This window comes from Neolamprologus multifasciatus, chromosome 18, assembly GCF_963576455.1.
Source record: "Neolamprologus multifasciatus chromosome 18, fNeoMul1.2, whole genome shotgun sequence".
Lineage (NCBI taxonomy): Eukaryota > Metazoa > Chordata > Actinopteri > Cichliformes > Cichlidae > Neolamprologus > Neolamprologus multifasciatus.
In genome coordinates this window covers 24,312,981-24,334,518 of record NC_140456.1, presented here as the reverse complement: position 1 = coordinate 24,334,518, position 21,538 = coordinate 24,312,981, and the positions used below count along the sequence as shown (strand labels likewise).

The following is a 21,538-nucleotide window of genomic DNA, read 5'->3' as shown; positions in this document are numbered from 1 at the left end:
ACACTACATACACGCGCGTGTCCTCGGCCAAGGGCACGCTGATGTGTGACTGATATGTCTGCATCCAAAGTGAATGTCCTTGTTATCCAGAGGAGGAATCTGTCCAGGTACATGGCAGGATTTCCTCCCATGGGGCTTTGGACCAGAGAACATAACAATAGTCTTGTTCCAAATGTTCACTTTCCCCCCCCTTAACACCCATTCCTCCCCCAACACACACACACCCTGGGGGCTGAACAGGGATTGCTTGATTGTACTGCTGCAGGGTCAAGTGTGTTGAGCCCTTGATGCTGGATCAGGCGCTTCCATCTCTAACACTCAGGGCTTCACTGAGGCCATAGCCACTTATTTGTAGGCAGTTAAAGATGCTCATTTACTTTCCTTAAAGCAAGTGATGGCGATGTGTGTGCTGTGTGTGTATCTGTAAAAAAATCCATCCAGTCTTGCAAACTTTTAGTTTGTAAAAAGCATGAAAATATGCTTCTGCTACACACACACACACACACACACACACACACACACACACACACACACACACACACACACACAGAGCCCCTCGGAGCAAGACCCCCACACAAAAATCACAGTGTACCATTCAATCAGTGCTTTTTCTCCCTCCTCTCCATGGTTCTCTCAAAGGTTTAAACCATGGCGAGAATGAAAACTGCCAGTGTTGGAAATCTCGGCCCATTGAGTAGGTGACAGGGTCTGCCAGAATATGATCCTAATCCTGTTTCCAGCATTCTTTTAGCCCAGTGGCATTGCCATTTCGCAGCATATTCTCTGAGCTGTCAGACCCGGGGAAATCCCTCTAATAGTGCATTGCCCAGATACACATCAAAGCTCTCCTGGAAACCACCAGCACGAACTTAAGGGAGAGGGAAGCACAAGTACAATCAGACTCACAGCTGCACAGGAAAAAAAAAGAAAAAAGGCTTCGTCATTTAACTCATATTTTCTGCCGAAAAGTTGAAACAACCGTTGCCACTTTCCCTAACGCCTTTCACAGACATAAACAGAGGGAAATGGGTTACGTGGACAGAGAAACAAAGAGGAGAGTGATATCAAGAGGCAGACAACAGGTGGCTAAACTGTGTATCCAGGGCCACCCTCCTTTAGTTCCACTTCATCTTCCATTTTCTTCTTGTCCTTTTTCTCTTAAACACTCTGACTGCCATCTCGCCCCTTCCCGGGTAATCTTCTTAAAGAGGAGAAAACCCCCATTCTCTCTCTTCTTAATCTGGCTGCAGTCTAAACCTTGGGGTGCATTTCCAATGTGGGCGTCACTAAACCAAACAGGAGCTCTCCCAGCCACTTCACGGAGCATCGAGTCTGTCGACGGATGCTTAGATTACACAGTGAAAACACGTCTAGTATATGAACCTCATTTTATGAAAATAACCCACGGCCCACCGTTAAATGGTACGGTGTTGGTATGGGCCTGTTGGATCAAACTGTAAGGTCCATGTGAAATATTTAAGCCACAGATTAGTGGCTCGTGAGATGGATAAAACCTTTGCATGATAAACTCAACAGATAACACAGTAGTTATAGTCACTGAAAACAGACCCCTGTACGTGTGTAGAAAATCCATCACAAATTCTTTTTATTATTTATTTTAAAAAGTATCTTTATTTACCACATTGAAAACAAATAAAACAAGTACATTCAGTGTGTATAAAACCTTGTGTCTATTGGTGAGGTTTGCTTCACTGCTGTGGCTGTAGATCTACTGTTCCAGTGTAACCGTTGAGTAAATTAATTATTCAAAGTGGAAAACTCTGAAAATTAAAGAAAAAGGCAGGCCAACTGCTCTCAGTCCGTCTCCACCTCTCTCAAGTTTCTAACATTTCCACACAAGCATCAGAAAACACAACGTGCAAATGATCTTTTGATAAAATGTAAATAGACGACTGGATGCCTGTAAATATGAGCGAGCTGTGGAGCTGAACAGTAAAGAGACGAACAGCTGCACTCTGAAAATGAAGAAGAAAAAACAAAAAACGCACACACACACACACACACACACACACACACTCTATAGCATTTCTGTGCACTCTGTGGTTGAGAACAGTAGAGAGCGCATCCTGCTGGGCTCAAGTCTACATTAATGTATCTGCAACAAAGACCCCCACTGCTGAGATCTTCTGCCCCGCTGCTAGCTGGGACACGAGTCTGAACTTCACCTCTGGGCTGGAATCTCCACAGCAGGAAGAGCAGCTTAACTACTACAACCAGCAAACCTGCAACATTCCTCCATGTGCGTCTTTACCAAACAGACACCTTAAAGTTCACTTTGAACCACTGACGGCACAAACACCAATTTAACTATTAAAACAACCTGCTGTAGATGCTCAGTTTTAACATTCATTCCGAGCTCGCGAGGCACAAGGTGAAAACATCAAACCATTAGTGTTTTTGCAGGTTTATTAACAGAAATTGTACTAGAAAACACAGCGGAAGCATGTGGGTGTGTAGTTAAATCCATAATATTCATCTTTCTAATACACAGCATGTCTCCCTAACGCAGGCTTACACATAGGGACACAAACGCACAGCGCTTCATTGGCTAATTCAATAATAAAGCAGGCAGCCAGTCGAGTCTATAGACAGGCAGAATAGAGAGTACAGTCTGCCGTCTCCTGAGTGTTAAAACATGTAAATTTATGTAGGAGCCCATAGGAAACACATATTTACAATACGTTTAGGTAATCACAAGATATGCGAGGAGGCATTCGAGGCCCTGGGGACGAACGCAGTCAATACAAAAATAGTTTTTATGTGTCATTAATTCCCCCTGCATTCCCCGATACATCCCCCTTTTACCGCAGTAATACAGTAATCACTCACAATCGCACAGAAAATTATCTGCACTCATCTGTGGAATAAAAAAAAGCGGAGGGGCAAAACAGGGCGAGTCGTCCCATTTTAGCTCTCTGCTGCCTCTTTAATGTTCATCTGGGAGCCGCATGGCTGACGTCCATCCCGGCACGGGGATGGGAGTCAGCTCCGGAGCAGCTTAATGACAGTGGGATGTGGATGGTGGACTCGTTAAGAAACACGCACACACAGAGACACACACCTTTTTTCATGCTACATTGCCTGGGCCAGGACAACATAAAGGGTCATCGGCGGTGTGATGGGAAAAAAAAGAAAAAGAGGCACCTCTGCGCTCACATTAGGCTGTGATAAGAGGAAACATTTCACCTCTGAGTGATGCCGATGCAAAAACGGACTCAATCCAGCTATAGTAATGAAAGCTGTGCAGATTCAGATGTGAGAAGCCAAATGGTCAAAGAAGTCATTACCTGCCTTGTCATTATGCCCTCCTCTCACACAGCCATACATCGCATTATTAGGCAAAGCCATCAAACCTGATGAATAAGCAAAGAACAAGACAAGCCCATTTTCATTGCAGAGCTAAAGAGAGCAGGTAATTCTGATGGAAATTTGTGTTTTTTTTTTTCCCAAACCACAAACATCATCCCTGTGCAGCTGACAAAGTACAGCAAGACAAACACACATAGTGGAATTACAGTAGCATTTCCACATATAAACGCTCAGTGTCCTCTAGTGGACAAGGAAGATACAGGACACTTGTAATCTTGATCTACTGTTGACACCTAGAGGGCAAAAATTAAACAGCAACTCATAAATAGCTATATATGAGTGGAGGAGACCTTTAAAGAAAATGACACATCCTTCCTAATTGTAATCTTAATCCTTTGTCCATTGTTTTCTTGTAGTTATTGCCTGTAACTTATGATCACTATCAGACGAGCACCACTTAAATATTAACATTTTATCACACTCAAAATGTGATAAGAACGTGCAGATGTACAGTACTGACTAACAACTTATTGAATGACTATTTGACTTCTTCTCACACTACCATATGCATATCCTGGTTGTGTGTCACATCTGCTCCAATGTTGTAATGTGGACATTTATGTGCTTTTTTGTGCGGAGGAGTTTTGTTTTTTTTGTTTCCTGTTCTCATACTGTCCTCCCATAGGTGCCCAGCATGAGTAGAGGTCTATTTTTTTCCTCTTGTACTTTTCCCATTGTTGTGTACTTTTTCAGTGTTTTCTCTGTAACGCTGCCGATCTCCAACTGCATTCCCATGTGATGTCTTTGTTGTGTGTGTAAGTCGGGGGGGTCCTATTCCTCTGCGGGGCAACCTGCATATGGCCAATAAAGCATTCATTCATTCATCTCTTTAATATGTCACAGTAGAAAAGATCTGTGCAAAGAACACTCAGGTGCACAGTGTGCCCTCGGGTGAATTCTAGTGATAATGTAACTTTAAGTTACATTAATTTGAATGGTTTACTGATAAAAACCTAAACATCCACATCGTCAATAAGTTCAGTCAATTATTCGTTTAACAGCAGTTTCGTGCTTCCGCATCAATCATGATGACCAGCATGAATGATGAGGACACTGAAGGGACGGGTCAATGCAGGTCAGACTTTAGGAAGTGCTCCTCACGTCCCTTTGAAACTAAAAAGAGGTCATTCAGCTCGTGCAGCTAGTTTTAAAGCATAAGGACCCTACTAGAAAGCTGCAAAAAAAGTGTTAGGATATTGTGCGCTCAGAGTCACCTGTCCTCGTGTCTGGTGAATTCACTGATCCAAATCTGCACAGAGGAAAAATCTCTTTCCTGTTTGTCTCATGCTTTACCTGCACAATCTAAAACTGATATTATTTACATGTGCTGTGTAGCCTGCAAAGGTGACCCAGTGTTAAGGCTTAGTAATCATATAGGACTGAGAAAACAGAGGAAAAAGGAGAAACGTCTCTGAGAGTCATGGTTGGCTTAGAAGGCTTCAAAAAGCTCCAGAAAACAGTTATGATGAAAGCCCGGGTCCACCAGAAGCAGTTTGCAAATCCAGCTGACTCTGGCAGCAGAGTTGCTTAGTATTTGAAAGTCTCAGGCGAACTTGTGCAAGAGTCCACGTCCTACGTCAGCCTCTTTAGCTTGCACATGTAAATGGGTCCAAAGTTAGCTGCTAGGTGCGGGATGACCATCTCGCCCAGGTGGAGGTCCGGAGCGAAGTGAAAGGTGTTTCCGAACATGCGCATCAGGGGCCTCAGATCCACAACCTGAATGTGATCGAGATATGAGGAAATAAAAGAAAAACGGGCAGTTATTCGAGGTCAGATTTCAGTTTCTGTGCGTTTTATATCTCACAAAACTTTGATGTGTTTCTTATTGATACAAAAAAGTGTCTCACTAACCTGTAGATGGATGCCATCTTTCTCTCGAGCTTGGTAGATAGCCTGTTCAACCACACTGAGGTTCTGGTTCTGTGAGAGCGTGCAGGTGGAGTAGAGGATCTCCCCACCAGGACAAGCGGCCTGGATTCCCGCTCTGCAGAAAACACAGAGGGTTTGATTTACATAACATCTAAATAAAAGTTCTCACTACCAGCTGTTATTTTGCTTAATTGTGCGCATATTTATATGAAACCATGCAAACTTTAACAGCCTCAAAGCCCATTTTGTTCACATTTCCTCCAAACTTACAGCAGCAGCTCCAGCTGTAGCTGCGGGAGCCTGCGTCTCTCCCCAGTCCGACTCTTACTGAATATGTTGTTGTCGTCCTCCATGAGTGAATGTCTGTCTGTGGTGCAGGGAACGTCAACAAGGACCTGAATTTAGAGGGGGAAAAAAAGGAAAGGCTGAACAAAACTGAGAGCTTTTGAATAAAAACATAATGACAAAGAGCAAAATGTGAAAAGGATGACTGTGACAATGTGGCACTGGCTTACTCTGTCAAAAGTGTTGCTTTCAATTTCCCCCCATTTGGTGCCATCGAAAGACGTGATGCGCAAGTTCTCATTTGTCAAAAAATGCTTAGGAACATAGCTGTGGAGGACCTTCCTCAGTCGTAGTGTTCGAGACACTGAGCTGTCATTTATGCACAAAAACCCTTTGACATCAACACAAACAGGTGGATGGTTAACAGCAGAACAGCAAGTAGAGAATAGGTGATAAAGACTTTTGGCCCGGAGATTCAAAAAACAAACTGAAAAAGGGTAAAAGTACTTTGACTTACTGATGGCCTGGGTCTGAAGCAAAGCCAGGGTCTTGCCTCCTGGAGCAGCACAGAGGTCAAGCACGCTGTGACCTTCTTGAACATCCAGTGCAAGACAGGGCAGCAGAGATGCTGCGTCCATCAGGTAGTAACCCAACAGGCCGTTCTTGTCTGGCCTGAAGAGGAGAAAAGAGAACTGAGGATCAGACTGCACGCTGCTAGAAGATGCTGTTGTTAGCAGCAGGATAGGAAATATTGCTCACCTTGCAGGCTTGAATCGTGTTACATCGCCTCTCGGAAACACTAAACACTTGATGTTTGGGCTTAGAGATAGCTGCTCACCATCAACGTCAGAGCTCTTCATGGAAACATCACTAGGTTCCTCTGATTTTTCCTCCAAGCAAGAAGGAACTGCAAATTATATGCCAGATGATATAAGTGAATTTTTAATAGTGTTAATTACTAAGATATTGACTTTTCCCAGTGAAATGTTTTAGTAAATAGTCTATTAAATGAACTTAAATCACATCATTCACACTCCAGCGCTAGCTTCATAAAATTTTCTGAACTCTTCAGAGCATCAGAGATTGCCACAGCACAGCATTTCCTGCATCAGTAATAAGCAATAACCATAACTGTGACTGAGGCTAGCACACCTACCGTCTTTCTCTCTTTCACTGATGAAATCTACGCATCCCTGAGCTTTGAGCTCTGTCAGAACAGCGTTATAGGAGAAATTATTGAGCAGGGCTCCATATTTTCTCTCTGACAGCATGGCGAGTCGCACTGAGGGCCACAGCTGCCCCAGAGGGGTGCTATAGGTGGCGTCAAAGTGATGCACGGCCAGTCTGGTCGGTGGGAACTTGGGACGTGTAGCAGCCTGTCAGAGAGCAAAGGAGGAGGACATTTAATATAAATGTTAATTCATTTTTATCCATGCTCTCTTTGTGTCAATTTCAATATAAAATTTAAATGCCCAGGAGAGTGGAAAGCTGGCTTTAATACATGTAAAATTAGAGTAGACCTATAATGTACATCTGTATACAAATATATGTACCTGATCATTTTCAGAGGCATGTTTTCTTTTTGTAAAGCCACTCAACACTGACCTATGAATCATTTCAGAACACAAACAGTCTCCTAACTCAAATGATGAACCAGGGTTGTGTCTATACATAAAAAACAACTTAACAAAGAACCAGTTTTAAATTGTATCTTTAGGCACTTTGTTACAACCAGGCTGTCACAAAACACATCATCTCTTCCAATTTCTTTAATTGAATGTAAAATGAATGTAAAAAATGCCAAAGATAAAACAGTTTGATAGACATAAAACATCATTTTTGGACTGATTTGACCAAAGAAACTGGACAAATCGAGAAAAAAAGGGGCTAAAACCCCCAAATTATCTACAATGTGAACAGTATCTGAAAGTCATGTTGGGTGTTGGGGATTTCGTCAAAATGGATGAAACTATAAACACAGAAATGTATGGTCAAATTTTAATCCACTTTGCAACACATCTAGGAAGTGTCTGACTGGCAACAGGATAATAAAAGTAAATCTGGATACAAAAACACAAAGTGAAACACTATCAGTCATGGATTGGGCCTCCCCAGAGCCCGGATTTCGACATTACTGAAACAGTGTGGGATCATCTTGACAGATAACAAAACAAAGGGCAGCCAACATCCAAAGATGAGCTCTGAATGTCCTTCAAGAAGCCCAAATAACTATTTCTGAAGATTACTTAAAGAAATGACAATAAGCTTGAATAAAGATTAGGATCTCAATCTCACTAATAAGAGAGTTCCTGCTGTGCTGAAGAATAAAGGTGGTCAAGGCAAATATTAACTTTCAAGGTCTTTAGACCTGTACAACCTCTGTCTTTACCTAATATCAGAATCAGAGTGAGAATACTTCATTAATCCCTAAGGAAATTATGTGGGTTACAGTTGCTCCAAGACAGTAACAGTAACAGACGAAACTATTTAAATAATACAATATGTTACAGAGTTTACCATTTTTTTTTCTTTTCCACTGTGTTTAGCAGCCACACGAAATCTAAATGCAAATACCGTCTGGTATTATTAACGTCAGTTATTCCCGTTGAGCACGTACCCATTTCTCTTTCACTCGGTGTCGTCTGGGTGTCAAACATCTTAAATCTTTAACTTTTCTTAACAGCAGGTTGGTGTCCCAGAGCAGCGCCATCTTGCCGTGTCCCAGCTTTTTTTCCGTCCGACTTTGTGCTGACAGTTAAACAATGGTTCCGCACGCATTGAATATTTGAATGGGGTAGGGCCTTATATAAAATGGAGATCTGTTATTGGTTCACATGGACATCAATAATTTCAGTCAACCAATAGGAAACGTTATCCGGTTATCCTTCTAGTAGTTTCCGGCGTGTGACCGACCTCGCGTCCTCGAACAGAAGTAGTGAAACCGAGGAGTTTCAGCTTTCCGAGTTTTATTTTGTAAAATTGTCAGACATAACCATGGTTTTCGAGAAAAAAATGCTCACACACGGGGACCCCGACGATGAGGTACCGAAAAATATCGTATTGTGTCTTTATAGACTGGTCTGTGTGTGTGTTTGACGAAGTTACCCAACTCTGCTGCTCAGTTTAGCGGTGTACCCTGCGAGTTTACTGTCAGCTCCTTAAAATATAATTATCGCCATTAAACGAGGCTGGCAGCTGACGGTGTTACCCTGAGAGACTGCTTATTTTAACTGTGACTGATTCAGTGCGTTTCATACGGCACAGTTTTATTAGGTGATTACAATATCTGGACATTCTCTAACGTAATTAATAAAAATGTACACAAAACGTAAAAAAAGCCCTATAAATCTGTAAGCTGTGCTGGGTTGTAACTGGATTTTAAAACATTGATATGAATGTCTCTGAATAGGAGGAAGATGCCCCTGCTGAGGAGGAGGAGGAGGAGGAAGAAGAGGAGGAAGAGTTGGTGGTAATTGTTTATTTATTAATACTTATTATAACAACATGTATTCTGGTCACGAACAGCTTTTTATGTAGGACAAAAGGTTGAAAAAACCCTCATACGTGGATGGGTTACTATACAAAGTCTGACTGATTTATCGGTGGGCCAGTATTATCAGCCGATATTACCTATGTGTCTGTGTATTGGTATCAGCATTTCTATATAACGAATTATATATTTAAAAAAGACAAACAAAAGAAACACCCTTCTTCTATGGTTTAAGTGTTGATGAATATTTTGTCCACCAGAGGGCACTCTGCAGCTTCCCTGCTTGCAAAACTTGTTTGATGCACAACAAACCCAATAACCAGCTGATCTGAACAGTGTAAATAAGTTGATTAAAGAAAACAAAATGCCAGTAATGGATATTGGAGAAATCAGTTTGTTTTCTGTGTTTGAAAGGAAAAGAAATGTATCAAAATACCAGATTTTTACATCACTAGATATAGTATAGGTCTTAAAATCTTTACTGTAATGACCAAGGAGGCTTGCATGTTTACTGGCAGAGCTAGGAATGGAACTATGGCTGTTGAGATGAGCATAGTGGTGCACAACAAGGTAAGTTTAGTGGCTTAGTGAGGGATCTCAAGCTTAAAATCAGAGTTTTATATTTTAGGAAATCAGCTCTCTGTGTACCTGGTAACTTACGCTGAAAACATATAACCTAGTCTGGAGGTGATCTTCAGAGTTGTGAGTTAAAATCAGTGTGAAGTATTTTCACTGACTCATGTGCGTGTGTTCATTTGGTGATGCAAAACATGTATAAATGTTTTATATTTTGTTTTAATCTGCTATTAAGTCTCTTTTGTACTGCTAGTATTGCACCTACTAGAAAACAGAACGGACAGCAGAATACCTGTTCAATCATTCAAATTAATTTCACTTTGATCTGCTAAAATAATAATGCAGTTTCTACATTAGGCTGTGGGACAGTAAGCTTCAATGTTTAAATGGATCCAGTTTAAAATTTCTGAGCGCAGCCATGATGTTAGAGGCAAACGGCAGCACTGAGAGCACCCAAGTGTTAAAATAATTAGCTTAAAAGGTTTGTTTTATTGCTCTGTAGAGTAAATCACTTGATTAACATTTTTCTACAGAAATAATAAACAGCTTTACATTGAATTTTTATAGATTTGAATCATGCTTCTGATGTAGGGGAACACTCATAGGGATCATTTTGAGTCATATGATGCTTCCTCAGCATGTCTTTTGTCCTGTCTTCCTTCTCTCACCCCAACCGGTCGCAGCAGATGGCCGCCTCTCCCTGACCCTGGTTCTGCTGGAGGTTTCTTCCTGTTAAAAGGGAATTTTTCATATCCACTGTTGCTACAGTGCTTGCTCATAGGGGGGAGGGGGGAGGGGGGGGGGGGGGGGGTCATATGATTGCTGGGTTTTTCTCTGTATGTATTTATTGTAGGTCTACCTTACAATATGAAGCGCCTTGAAGCAACTGTTGTTGTGATTTGGCGCTATAATAAATAAAATTGAATTGAATAAAACGCCCCATTTTATTTGAGCACACAGAAAGCCTGGCTTATTAAACCTCTAACTTCATTATAAAATCACCTTCATGGTTTGAGAGTTGTGGTTTTCCTACCAGAGTTTTTGCCATCATTTTCCTGATGAATAGCATGGCCTCCTTTCTTTTTAGGACCCTCTAGAAGCGATAAGAGCCAAGTGTGAGGAGACTGAACACTGTGTGCACTACAAGGAGCGTCTGGAGCTCTGTGAAACCCGGGTCAATTCAAGGTCCAACACTGATGAGGAGTGTACAGAAGAACTCTTTGACTTCCTGCATGCGCGGGACCATTGTGTAAGTGCGCGCTAGACAAAGGAAAGATTATTCTCCTAGTGAAGATGCTCATTGTGCCACTTTCTGTCTCTGCAGGTCGCACACAAGCTGTTCCACAATGTGAAATGACAACCCGTCCAGTAGACCCGATATAATTTCTGATAATGTAAAATAATCTACAAATGAAGCCTGTTGTTGTTTTCCTGAATTCCCTTGGACTTACGTTCCTGACACCTGTTTGTATGCAGTGCATACTAATATAGCTGATAGCAGTATCGACATCAAGAGCATACACTCTAAAAATTTGTGTAAAGAAGGGATTGGCTGTAATGAAAATGTGATGAGGTGGAATGTTAGAGCAAATATGCTGCTACAGTAATGGAAACCGGCTCAGGTTTGGTCATGACTTCACTCTGCTGACCAGAAAATAAAGGTTGTCTTTGGATTCCACTTAGTCTGAGCTGCTTCTTTTCAGAGCATCTGCATTCTCAGGAGGGCTCCATGACTGATGGTTTAATTAGTTTTATCTAGCCACCAACGCTAAATGGTCTCACCGATGTTTACGACGACACAAAATTGGTCTCTGGTTGACGGCATTTCTATTTAATGGCGCATGCACTGGAACACTTGTCCCACGTTTGCAATTTTTGAAAAGCAGTTGAGGTAAAAGTTAATTAGATCAGAGCATTTTTCTCTCCCCACAGCTTTAACAGACACTGTTAATTCCCTTACATCAGGGGTGTCAAACTCAAATACACAGTGGGCCAAAATTCTAAACTGGAACAAGGTCGCGGGCTAACATTAATATGTATTGAAAAAAAAATCTTCCTCCAGATATAAGAATGAATCGTTTCTTATGGACTCAAACAAGTTTTGCTGAAAAACTGAATATGGAACAAGCAAAGCTTAATACTAAACAATATATATATTAGCTGTATAATACCAGTAGGCCAGCTCTAATAATTTGGAATGGCTTCGCGGGCCAAATGTAATTAGGCTGCTCGCCAAATTTGGCCTGTGGGCCAGAGTTTGACACCTATGCCTTACATCATCCCAAACGGGTGGGAGAATGTAAGGAGTGGATGCTGCCACTCGGTGACTAAAGGCAGCTATAGATTTTATTTTCTCCTCGAGACCTCTAAAGCCAAGGAGCGTCATTGTTTGAGTTCAGTGTTTTTCCTCCCTTAAATATTTATGACTGATAAAAAAAAAATTCACACAAATAATTTGGCAAAAATTTTATTTGAATACATGTAAAAAAAAAATAATTTAAAAAATAACCTCTGAAAAAAAGTATAGTGATGAGCAGATGGTGGCAGTGTGACTCCAAGTAGAGATTGAAGTCTCAAGAAAATAAGGTTAAATGGTGAAATAGCTCAATAACTCATGCACATAGTGCATATCATTAGAGTGGATTTAGAGCCAGCCTCACCATGCATTTTCTTTATTGTTGCTAACAAAATCATCCATGGAGGCCTGCAGAGAAAAATGAGGACAAAGAAGATCATAAGTACAGCTGGCGAATGAAGTTTTTCATCCACAGCACTCCAGTGTAGTTTGATCCATCTCACCAACTAGGGAAAAAAGGAGCTTTCCAAAATATTACCTGAGACATTTGGTCTCATTTTGTTCTGCTTAACATAAACTTAACATTGAAGTGAAACTGCAGAGCTTAACATTAAACCAATGCCAGGCAGCTACTTTTACTATAAATAAATGAAAATGAGAAACTGAAAAAAGAAAATGTGAGATACGAATAAACATTTTCTACAGGCTGAGGTAATATTTGCCCTCACCTGCATGAGCAACCTTTCCTTCCTCAGTTTTCTGTAGAAGAGGAGGACTTCTGGGTCTGCCCGGACCACGCGGGGGTCAAAGTCCATGACCCTTAGACCCTCGAGGCTCCGAGCCCGAGACAGGGCCACGTAAGCCTGGCCACTCTCAAACACACGAGCCAAAGATATTTCCACACAGTCCAGCGTCATTCCCTTCAAAACAAAAGCATAAAACCACAACATGATAACCATCATTGTTACATAAAAACAACATGTACTAATGGAAGTCCAGTGTTTGAAAAACCCAAAAAGCTGACTACTCGATTCTAGGATTCAACTACAAACCCCAATTAGCAAATTGTTATGTTGCTGCTTAAAATGCAAATAAAAACACAATGTACCATTTAAAGAAAACATTAGCTCATTTTGAATCTAATGGCAGCGACAGCTCTTAAAACAAAAAACAAAGTTGGGACAGGGCCATGTTTGCCACGGTGTAGCGTAGGGCTGTGTCGGATGACGATATAAAAACGTCTATTATTTCATTTTACGCTATCGTTTGTTTTGTGGTGTCGCAAAATAAACTGTTTACGGCAATATTCTTTCATCGTTTTGATGGTCACTGTGGTGGCTATATTAATTTCTTAAAGTTCTCTCTTTCTCTTATATTTAATATAACCACACTAGGGATGTGCACAACAACGGTAGCAACAACGAGGTAACACCATCGCGTGTCCGCTTGTTTATGTTCCACATAAACCTTTCACAATAAAGCTCAAGAGCCTGTTAAGACTTTTCAAAATAAACGGAATCACGTGAACGAGCAGATTATTTACGGATGAGAAGTAAAAAAAAGAGCCGCCAGGTGCAAAAAAATAAACCTTAGACTCAAACGTTAGAACAGGCTTTTCCCCGCAGCACGCCGTGTAATAAATATTCACAAAGAAAACAGCGGCCGTTACAACTTATGTCTAAAAATGTATCGTTTCATGCATTGGTCATATCGCACAGCTCTAGTGTAGCGTCCACTCTTCTTTTAGCAACAGTCCATAAACATCTAAACACTGAGAAAACCAGCTGCCGGACTTTGGAGAGAGAAAAGTATTATTATTATTATTATTATTATTGTTATTATTATGTTTTTTTAAAAACCCAATAATGTTTCTGACCTGATGTTCATCGAGCGGTTTCTTTTTAATACCACTTTTCCAGCCTTTGTCGCCCCCATTTTTTGAGACATTTGCCGCCCCCGTCAAATTCAGCATGAGCTAATATTTTTCAGGACATGGTAAAATGTCTCAGTTTAAACATCTGATGTGTATTTTTGTTTTGTTGTGAATAAAATCATTGCATTTTAAAATTTTACAAGATCCCAGCTTTTTGTTAGCTGGACGGAAACAAACAAAGGGTAATTGTTTAGTCTACAGTATAAGATTTGTGACAGGCCAGGAGCATCAACTTTCAGATTCACCTGACCAGCGTATACACCTCCAACCTGAAATTATAATTTATTCAGGTCACACTATGAAGACATTGGTATGGTATCTAATTTTTATATCCTTGTGCCCTGACGTGTCTGCTGTAGATCACCCGTTTGCACTCATTGGTCATTACCAATTAACCCAATTATCCAGAGATCACCCTTTTACCTTTAGCTAGATTCTCAGATGGAGGTCAGGATATTGAGTGTGTCGGTGCAGCAGAGCGGAAGATTGGCAATTGTTGAGTTACAGCTTGTGGTTAGATTGGGCCTCTATAGCAATTTCCCCTCAAATAGAATTGTTGCACTTAATTTTCTCTGCCTGTTATACGATCATTATAAGATTTAAAATGGCCAGAGGGACTTTCTATGTGATATTGTTGTTTTTGTGCTTTCTAGGTGGCATTAGAACAGCGAGGAAGGGAGAAAACAAGAGAGAGGAGGAGGACAGATCCTGGTCTGGCCAACTCTTTAACAGAGAGCCAGTCAAGTAAATTTGTGTTAAAATCTCAGAAAATGAAGAGATAATTAAAAATAAATAAATTAAAAAAAATTTTTTTAAAAAACATCTTACATTTATAAAGATATTATTCTGGTATATTTTAAGATGTGAAAAGAAAAATTAGTGGTGTGTCCAACAAGCCAAAACAACTTGTTACTTTTACAATATGTTTGCTAATGTCAGCTATAGACAATAAAAAGCCTTTGAAATCAAGCTGTACATTCAGAACATGTTAAACAGAGGAACTCTACTTCGCTCATAGTGACAAACAGGAATCTGTGATTAACTGATTTTTAAATTGATCCAAATGTGAATAAATTTTTCAAAGTGAATAATATGAACTAAGCTGAGCTTCAACAGGGATGCTGGAATTAGACCTAATCATGGCATTTTTTTTGCTGGTTTTCCTTTTACAACAAATGACATGCAAACCCCCGAAAACATCCAAACTACACACAGAAAGACCCCAAGCAGGGCTGTAGATTAAAATGAGGCAACAGTGCACCACCGTGCTTCACAGCTTTGAACAAATTTTTAATTTGAACTTTTTAAATAATCATGTAAACAGTTTATCAAAGACAAACCCACATAAAACACTGGTGCCCCATGACAACACAAACAACGTGCTCTACAAAGAAAATATAAGGTCATCATCGGGAAGTGAGCACCGAATGTTTACTGACCTGGCTCTTGTGGATGGAGATGGCCCAGGCCAATTTGAGTGGCAGCTGCTGTCGGCTCAGGTGGATCCCACCACCGGACTTAAACACCCAGCGCTCTGGCTTCAGCACCTCTGTGACGCCGCACAGGAAACGCACACGTGGGAGTCCTGTGGAAACAAACAGCATTGGACAAGATGCCAAGGATGTAGACAAGTGTGTTTTCTACAAAAGTCAAACTAATATAAAATCATCTCTTGTCATTGCTTACATAGGATTTTTAACAAATATATTCTCACAATTAGATACGGACCATGTTTTCCAGACTCAAAATCAACCACGACACCTCGTGCTCCATTCACCAGACCTCGAGCAACATCCAAGTTCTTTGTCAGCATGACCTTAAAAATACAAGCAGTAAAGCAGGTGTTAAAAAGGGTTTGTGTAAAATAAAATGGTTTCTCTGGGAACACACACACACACACACCTGAGCTCCCACTTTGAGTTGGATCAGCCTGCCGACAGGACTGTGAGCATCTATAGTCTTGACCAGCACTGGGTCGCTGTCTAGTGCCTCAAACAGACGCGCTGACCCTAAGGAGCAGTGAGAGATTAATTCAACTGAAAACTAGTGGCACTTCTTAAAGGAATGTGGTAACAGACAGTAAATGTGATGGGGGAAAATGAAAAGGAAGACCTTAAACATACATAAAAAAAAATCTGGTGCTACTGTCAGCCAAATACACTCCAAAGTTTCCTGAATAGTTGTGTCCATGAAAATACTGGTACACCACTACAGGAAATGACAAAATCAGCACCCTGTTGAGACTGAAAGCACCTGTTTGGGGTTTATCTTGGGTGAAACCGGGCTTTTGGGGAGGCACAAACATGTAAACACAACTTGCATGTATAGAAACAGCAGGAAAAAGAGTTTGAGCTTTTCACAAAGTTATGGTTTTTTGTTCAGACGATCAGAAATGTCTATGTCAGTTAATGAAACAGTTTGGAAAATAAATAAATAAAACATTTCTCAAATTGCCAGGCAGGATAGACCACACTCTTGAGAGGAAATGGATTATAACAAGGTTGCCATGTGTTGTCCATTTTCAATTGGATCCAAGCCAAACAAAGTAACACATGTGTTTCTTTTTTTTGTGGGCAGAATCAGAAGAACTCAGACCTGGTAATTGCTGGAGTTTGTTCTCGTTGGTGAGATCCACGTCATCTTTGTGTGTGCACAGCCTGGTCGCTAGGATACCGTCCCTTTCAATCTGATGGTAGGCACTTTTGATCAGCTTGGTTGTGACTTCCTCCGTCACCCTGAATTGTGTTAATTGACAAAAAACAAACAAACCACAATCTTCCTTTAAAAATGTTCCTGCCCAATCAGAGCAATTCAAAAACCTTAACAGCCTCAAGGACATTTATAACATATGTACATAAGTGGAAACAACATGATGTAATACAATTTCAGGTGAGATTGCATTAGTTGAACAAAACAAAATGTGATAATGAAACAGGGTTACCTCCCCACCCTCACTGCCTGCAGGAGGGAGATGAAGCTCTGGTCTGTTTGCCTCCGCACTTCCGTTAACTCCATATTGATCTGGATCACCTTACGCCAACTCCTGGCCTGAAGGGTCAGAAAGTAGAAAAGTTCATCTTCCCCGAAAATGCATTAATGCTCTCGAGGAAATACGCAGAACAGAATCTGGCTCGTGAACAGAATAGACGTGTTGAAAAATGCAACAACTCAGTGTAGTCTCAGCATCAGAAAAATAAATGCTTAACAATGCATAGAAATCACAGCTTTAACATCTAGTTTACACAAATAAATCCAATAAATATGATATTGTCATCTTTTAAAAATTGCTCTTCAAAGTAAGCCAGTTTCTTTCCAAACTTCTTTTACTTTAAATAATAGGCCTGGAACTAAGGGCCTAATCACTCTGTAATTAAATGGATTTTCAATATTTTATTTGAAATTACAATGCAAGTTACAAATACTAGAATAAGCGCGTAAGGGGGTTAGACTTTTACAGCAACCTGTACTCTAAGAAAATTTAAGTTATGGCAATTTTATGATAATTTTGCAGAAAAAAAAACAACAACATTTCCTTATAGTGCATCACAAATACGCGGTACTTTTCAGGACACGGGCGTAGTGTGGAGTGGATCAGTCTTTTTACATCACATATGTGGATGTGCATAATGGATGTTCTATTATTGAAATGTCCTTTTATTTTAGCAAATTAAATGCAATATGGGCCATTTTCCATTAGCAACTTACAAGAAAAAAAGTAAATACCATCAAAATTTGCAAGCGTACGTTTCCTTTCACAGTCACTGTTCAAACATAACTTTCAAAACGAGTGTACAGGAAAAGACTGTCTCTTATCCTGTAAAATACCAGGAAGTTAGGCCCCATTTAAAATTACTTAAAATGAATAACAGAATAATATGGGTTTCCTTTTCTATAAAACACCCAAAGTTATGCAACACTTCAAAAGTACTTGCACATTACATCCAATTATTTACACACACTTAAATTTACTTGCATCATAATTAATAATGCTTTTTCCTGACTTGTTACCGTCGTATTCTAATGTGCCTACGTCTTTGCTTTATTTGTAGGTAAATATTTTTACATTGTCATTTAAAATAAAATACAGGGGGAAGTTAGACCCTTAGTTACAAGCTGTATTATAAAGCGTTACCTCAACTTCTAAGAGGCTCCACTATGATCTGACCTGAAAACAGAAGCTGGCTTTTTCTTTTCCCTTAGAAACTGGAGGCAGCTGAAGAAAGTCCCCACAAACGATCAGCTGGATCCCCCCAAATGGCTCGGTAGACCTCCTCACCGACCTGCAAGATTTCAAAGAGTTTTAGCCAAGCATTTGTCTGTCAGACAAATGGCTTCAGATTTGACTCTAGAATACTTTGATTCAGAGAGGAGTTCGTGGTCGAATCAGTGACACCAGAGTGTCCACGTCCTGTGGCTCCAAACCAAGCTCAAATCAGCACACCACCAGTTTTTATGATGTGTTTGTGCTGACATGCTGTGTTTGTTTTTCAGAGATTTCCTTAGTGTATTTAATTCTTGGTCCACATGTGTGCATTGTTTTAAGGCAATTTTTACAATACTGCTGATCTAATTTAAATTGACTTGTTACTGCCATCAAAATAAAGAAGTAAAATAATATTTAAAAAAAAATAAAAGATCTTCTTGACTTCAGCTCTAACAAAACCAAACACTTGCTATGGACTATGCTAGTATGTACATTTAAATTTTGGAATAAATTAACATTACAAAGTCATTTTAGATCTCGGTCCAGGTGCCCATCTTTGAATCACCATCCTCACCTAGCTACTGCCTCGAGCTTGTCAAAGAACTGAGCCTCCACCATGGAAATCTCATCAATGATAAGGTGTCGACAGCTAGTCCAGTGCTGGAGCACCCCGGGCCTCTGAGCCAGCTCGATGCACTGCTCCAGTGGGGCAGAGCCTGAGCCAATACCTGGAAAGAGCAACGATTCAGAGAATGGAAAGAAAGTAGATAGCCAGGAAGAACAAAAATGATTAACACCCTTGCAAATACTCAGCTCACATCCTACTGTATATTAAGATTTAATTAAAAAGGTCTGTTAAAAAGTGAAAAGATATCCGAGGAGCCCGCCTCAAAGATTTAAAGATTCATAAAGTGAAACGGGGCATCAAGCAGACATTGAAATGAGTCCAAGGATGTGGTTTTAATTAATTGAGTAAAGAAACAAAGAAGGGGCCAATTATAAGGACAGCTAAAACAATTATCCATATTTATCAGTTATATCCACTAAAACCTGTAATTTTAAGCAGTCTGTACTTATATAAAGTTTTTCTACATTTTGTATCCAATTTGAGCATTCAAAGGGTGTTCTTGCCACACTCACATTGATCTGAGTGCTTTTTTGTTTGCTTAAGGCTAAGCACTACACTCCAATGGAAGCAAATCAGGGTTCAGCATCTTGCCCAAGGACAATTTAATACATGCAGGCTAGGGAGCCATGGATCTTCAGACCTTCTGATTAGAAAAGGAGCTGCTCTAACAGTTGACTCCAAGAAAATGATTAGCAGAATAATTATCTTTGTGCTTATAACTAATTTTCCCATTTCAGTTTTAGAACAAGCTTTTAAAAAAAATGATACCTGTAAATTGACCAATTATTTGTTTCATCTTGTTGATGCTGTGGGAAATAAATTGAGCTCCAGATAGTCCCAGTGATTATATTAACACACTTCAGATAATTGACTGACCAGCAAAGTTGTGTAACGTTGTTCCTCCGATGTGACACGCAGCCACTCCCGTGCTGGCTGTGGCAAAAGTGCTCTTTGGTGGAAGAGATCCCATGATTCTCTTGAGCAAGAAGGACTTCCCTGTACCTGAAAACACAACCGAGCAATATTTACACCAAGCTGTGTTGATGAAAATGTCACAAGAGGGATTTTATAAGCAAGATGCAGCCTGTAATTTAGCAGAAGAGTCAGGCAAAACAAGTAGTTTCTCAGTGTCATCACTGTGAAGCTTTATCTTTGTGCACTTTTTACCTGCACTTCCGGTGAAAAAGACATTCTTGCCACTCAGCACTGCACTGAGAACAGCAGCCTGCTCTTTGTTAAGCTTGCGTGATGGTAAGGAGAGGATTGGCTTCTTACTCGGGTTGGCCTTTACCTGGAATAATGACAATATCTGCTGTCATCTTTGTTTAAGTGTAACCCACAGTGTGAACAGAGAGAATGTGTTCAGGACACCAGTGCCTCCTGTGGGAAACAATCCTGCAGTTTGCTGTGAGGCAACCTGAGTGCTGTGTGTACAACTCACTGGGCTGAAGTTACAGTCACTCCTGGAGCGTTTGACCTGCTGTCCTGTACCTGCAGCTGTCATCCTATTAGTGCGGTCCATCAGTCCGTTAGGAGCCACTTTACTTCTCAGCTCATTGACTTTCTGGATGTCTTTTTGCTGCAGGGGGCTGATGGCCTCGAAGCTGCGGGGCAGGCCGGCCTTGAGCTTCTCTCGGTTGCTCAGAGGCTTGCTGCCCTGCCATGCCTGGTGTTTGATGCTCAGGGTTTTGAGAAAGAGGCTAAGCTGGTCAGTTGGACAGTTTGACATGAGGACCTGGATGTTTTCAGGGACCAGTTTCACGGTGCACTTCCCATCTCTGGCAAACTTGGTGAAAAGTTTGAACTCTTTCAGATGGTAGCTTTGGGGCACTTTGCCGTCGTGGACTCGCAGGATGATCTCCTGGTGCTCATTCCGGCCCAGAATTACTGAGGCTTTGCGGATGACCTTCCTCCGGGTGGCCTGTCCCGAGCTGTTGAGCTGCTCCACCGTCACAGTGCACTGAAGCTGTGCGCCGTCCTCTCCCGATAACATCACAGCGACTCTGAGCACAAAAACATACTTAACATGAATTAACAATAAAACTAACAACACTGTTGCTGCCAGAGTGCATGAATCTTACAAAGAGGAAACGCTACTATGGTTTAAGAAAGCCTGAATTCAAAAGCAGCCGTGCTTGTACTACTCAACCTAGACAAACAACAAAGCTGAATATGCGATCCGGGTTTAAATCAACCTCTTACCGCTGTTTTTAAATACATTTGTGCTAACCTTTGTGTGTCTACTGCTCCTGCACTTCTGAACGCAAAACACCGATTTTCAAATTGTCGGTGCGTGAGATCAGCCAATAGCAAAGCGATGCTCCCGGCCAATCAGAGAGAGGAGATTTAACATTACAACCAATGGGAGATGACAAATGACGCCCCCTTGCTTCCTGCGACCAATCAGTGAGCCCGTTGTCGTGACGTTGACTTTTGAGTGAAATACACATGGCTATCCGGAAATTACTATGAAGGCAGGCAAATCCGACCGGTGAGATCTCAACAAAGCAGCTGTTCTCACTTTAAATTCAACAGAAAATACATTTAACAGATTGTTTTTGAGTCATTCGGAAGCATTTGTAGTCTACCTTATATACCTTTAAGTGCGCATGCGTCAACCAGTTGTTCCTGCTTTTTCTCTTCAACTTTTTTCTTACTTATTTCTTTGTCTTTTACTTTGACAAAATAAGTCATGGAGTGTTTGTCACATAATGATCTTAGGAATTAATGTATTCTGATCAATTCTGATTGACTATCATCTTCAATGTATAAATTCGTAAATATTTTTGTGATAAGACACGCTACAGTTAGCAAGAAACCACAAAGACAAAGTCCTGTGCAAAAGTCCTGAATCACACGTCGTTTCT

The 21,538-nt window shown here is 40.7% G+C and overlaps 3 protein-coding genes across 5 annotated transcripts; 1 reads left to right on the top strand and 2 right to left on the bottom strand.

The window, feature by feature from the left end:
• Positions 1-3,313: 3,313 nt before the first annotated feature.
• Positions 3,314-8,321, bottom strand: nsun4 (NOP2/Sun RNA methyltransferase 4). The gene is made up of 8 exons (XM_085141576.1): positions 8,162-8,321; positions 6,701-6,920; positions 6,304-6,451; positions 6,062-6,216; positions 5,775-5,935; positions 5,530-5,654; positions 5,242-5,374; positions 3,314-5,106 (listed from the first exon to the last, which is right to left on the bottom strand). The coding sequence occupies exons 1-8, from the start codon at positions 8,252-8,254 to the stop codon at positions 4,963-4,965; spliced, it is 1,179 nt and encodes a 392-aa protein (XP_084997702.1). The 5' UTR covers positions 8,255-8,321; the 3' UTR covers positions 3,314-4,962.
• A 105-nt stretch (positions 8,322-8,426) lies between these two features.
• Positions 8,427-11,286, top strand: LOC146497999 (cytochrome b-c1 complex subunit 6, mitochondrial-like). The gene is made up of 4 exons (XM_085141577.1): positions 8,427-8,586; positions 8,954-9,013; positions 10,698-10,859; positions 10,935-11,286. The coding sequence occupies exons 1-4, from the start codon at positions 8,539-8,541 to the stop codon at positions 10,965-10,967; spliced, it is 303 nt and encodes a 100-aa protein (XP_084997703.1). The 5' UTR covers positions 8,427-8,538; the 3' UTR covers positions 10,968-11,286.
• Positions 11,287-12,049: 763 nt separating this feature from the next.
• Positions 12,050-21,021, bottom strand: pif1 (PIF1 5'-to-3' DNA helicase homolog (S. cerevisiae)). Of its 3 annotated transcripts, none has more exons than XM_085141572.1 (13): positions 20,902-21,021; positions 20,113-20,674; positions 19,839-19,962; positions 19,548-19,673; positions 18,618-18,771; positions 18,005-18,119; positions 16,781-16,887; positions 16,435-16,574; positions 15,742-15,848; positions 15,568-15,655; positions 15,279-15,424; positions 12,635-12,826; positions 12,050-12,314 (listed from the first exon to the last, which is right to left on the bottom strand). In XM_085141572.1, the coding sequence occupies exons 2-13, from the start codon at positions 20,662-20,664 to the stop codon at positions 12,267-12,269; spliced, it is 1,899 nt and encodes a 632-aa protein (XP_084997698.1). In that variant the 5' UTR covers positions 20,665-20,674; positions 20,902-21,021; the 3' UTR covers positions 12,050-12,266. The 3 variants fall into 3 exon arrangements, with proteins under 3 accessions (XP_084997698.1, XP_084997699.1, XP_084997700.1); XM_085141573.1 differs by lacking the exon at positions 20,902-21,021 and adding an exon at positions 20,874-20,895; XM_085141574.1 differs by lacking the exon at positions 20,902-21,021 and adding an exon at positions 20,753-20,774.
• Positions 21,022-21,538: the final 517 nt, after the last annotated feature.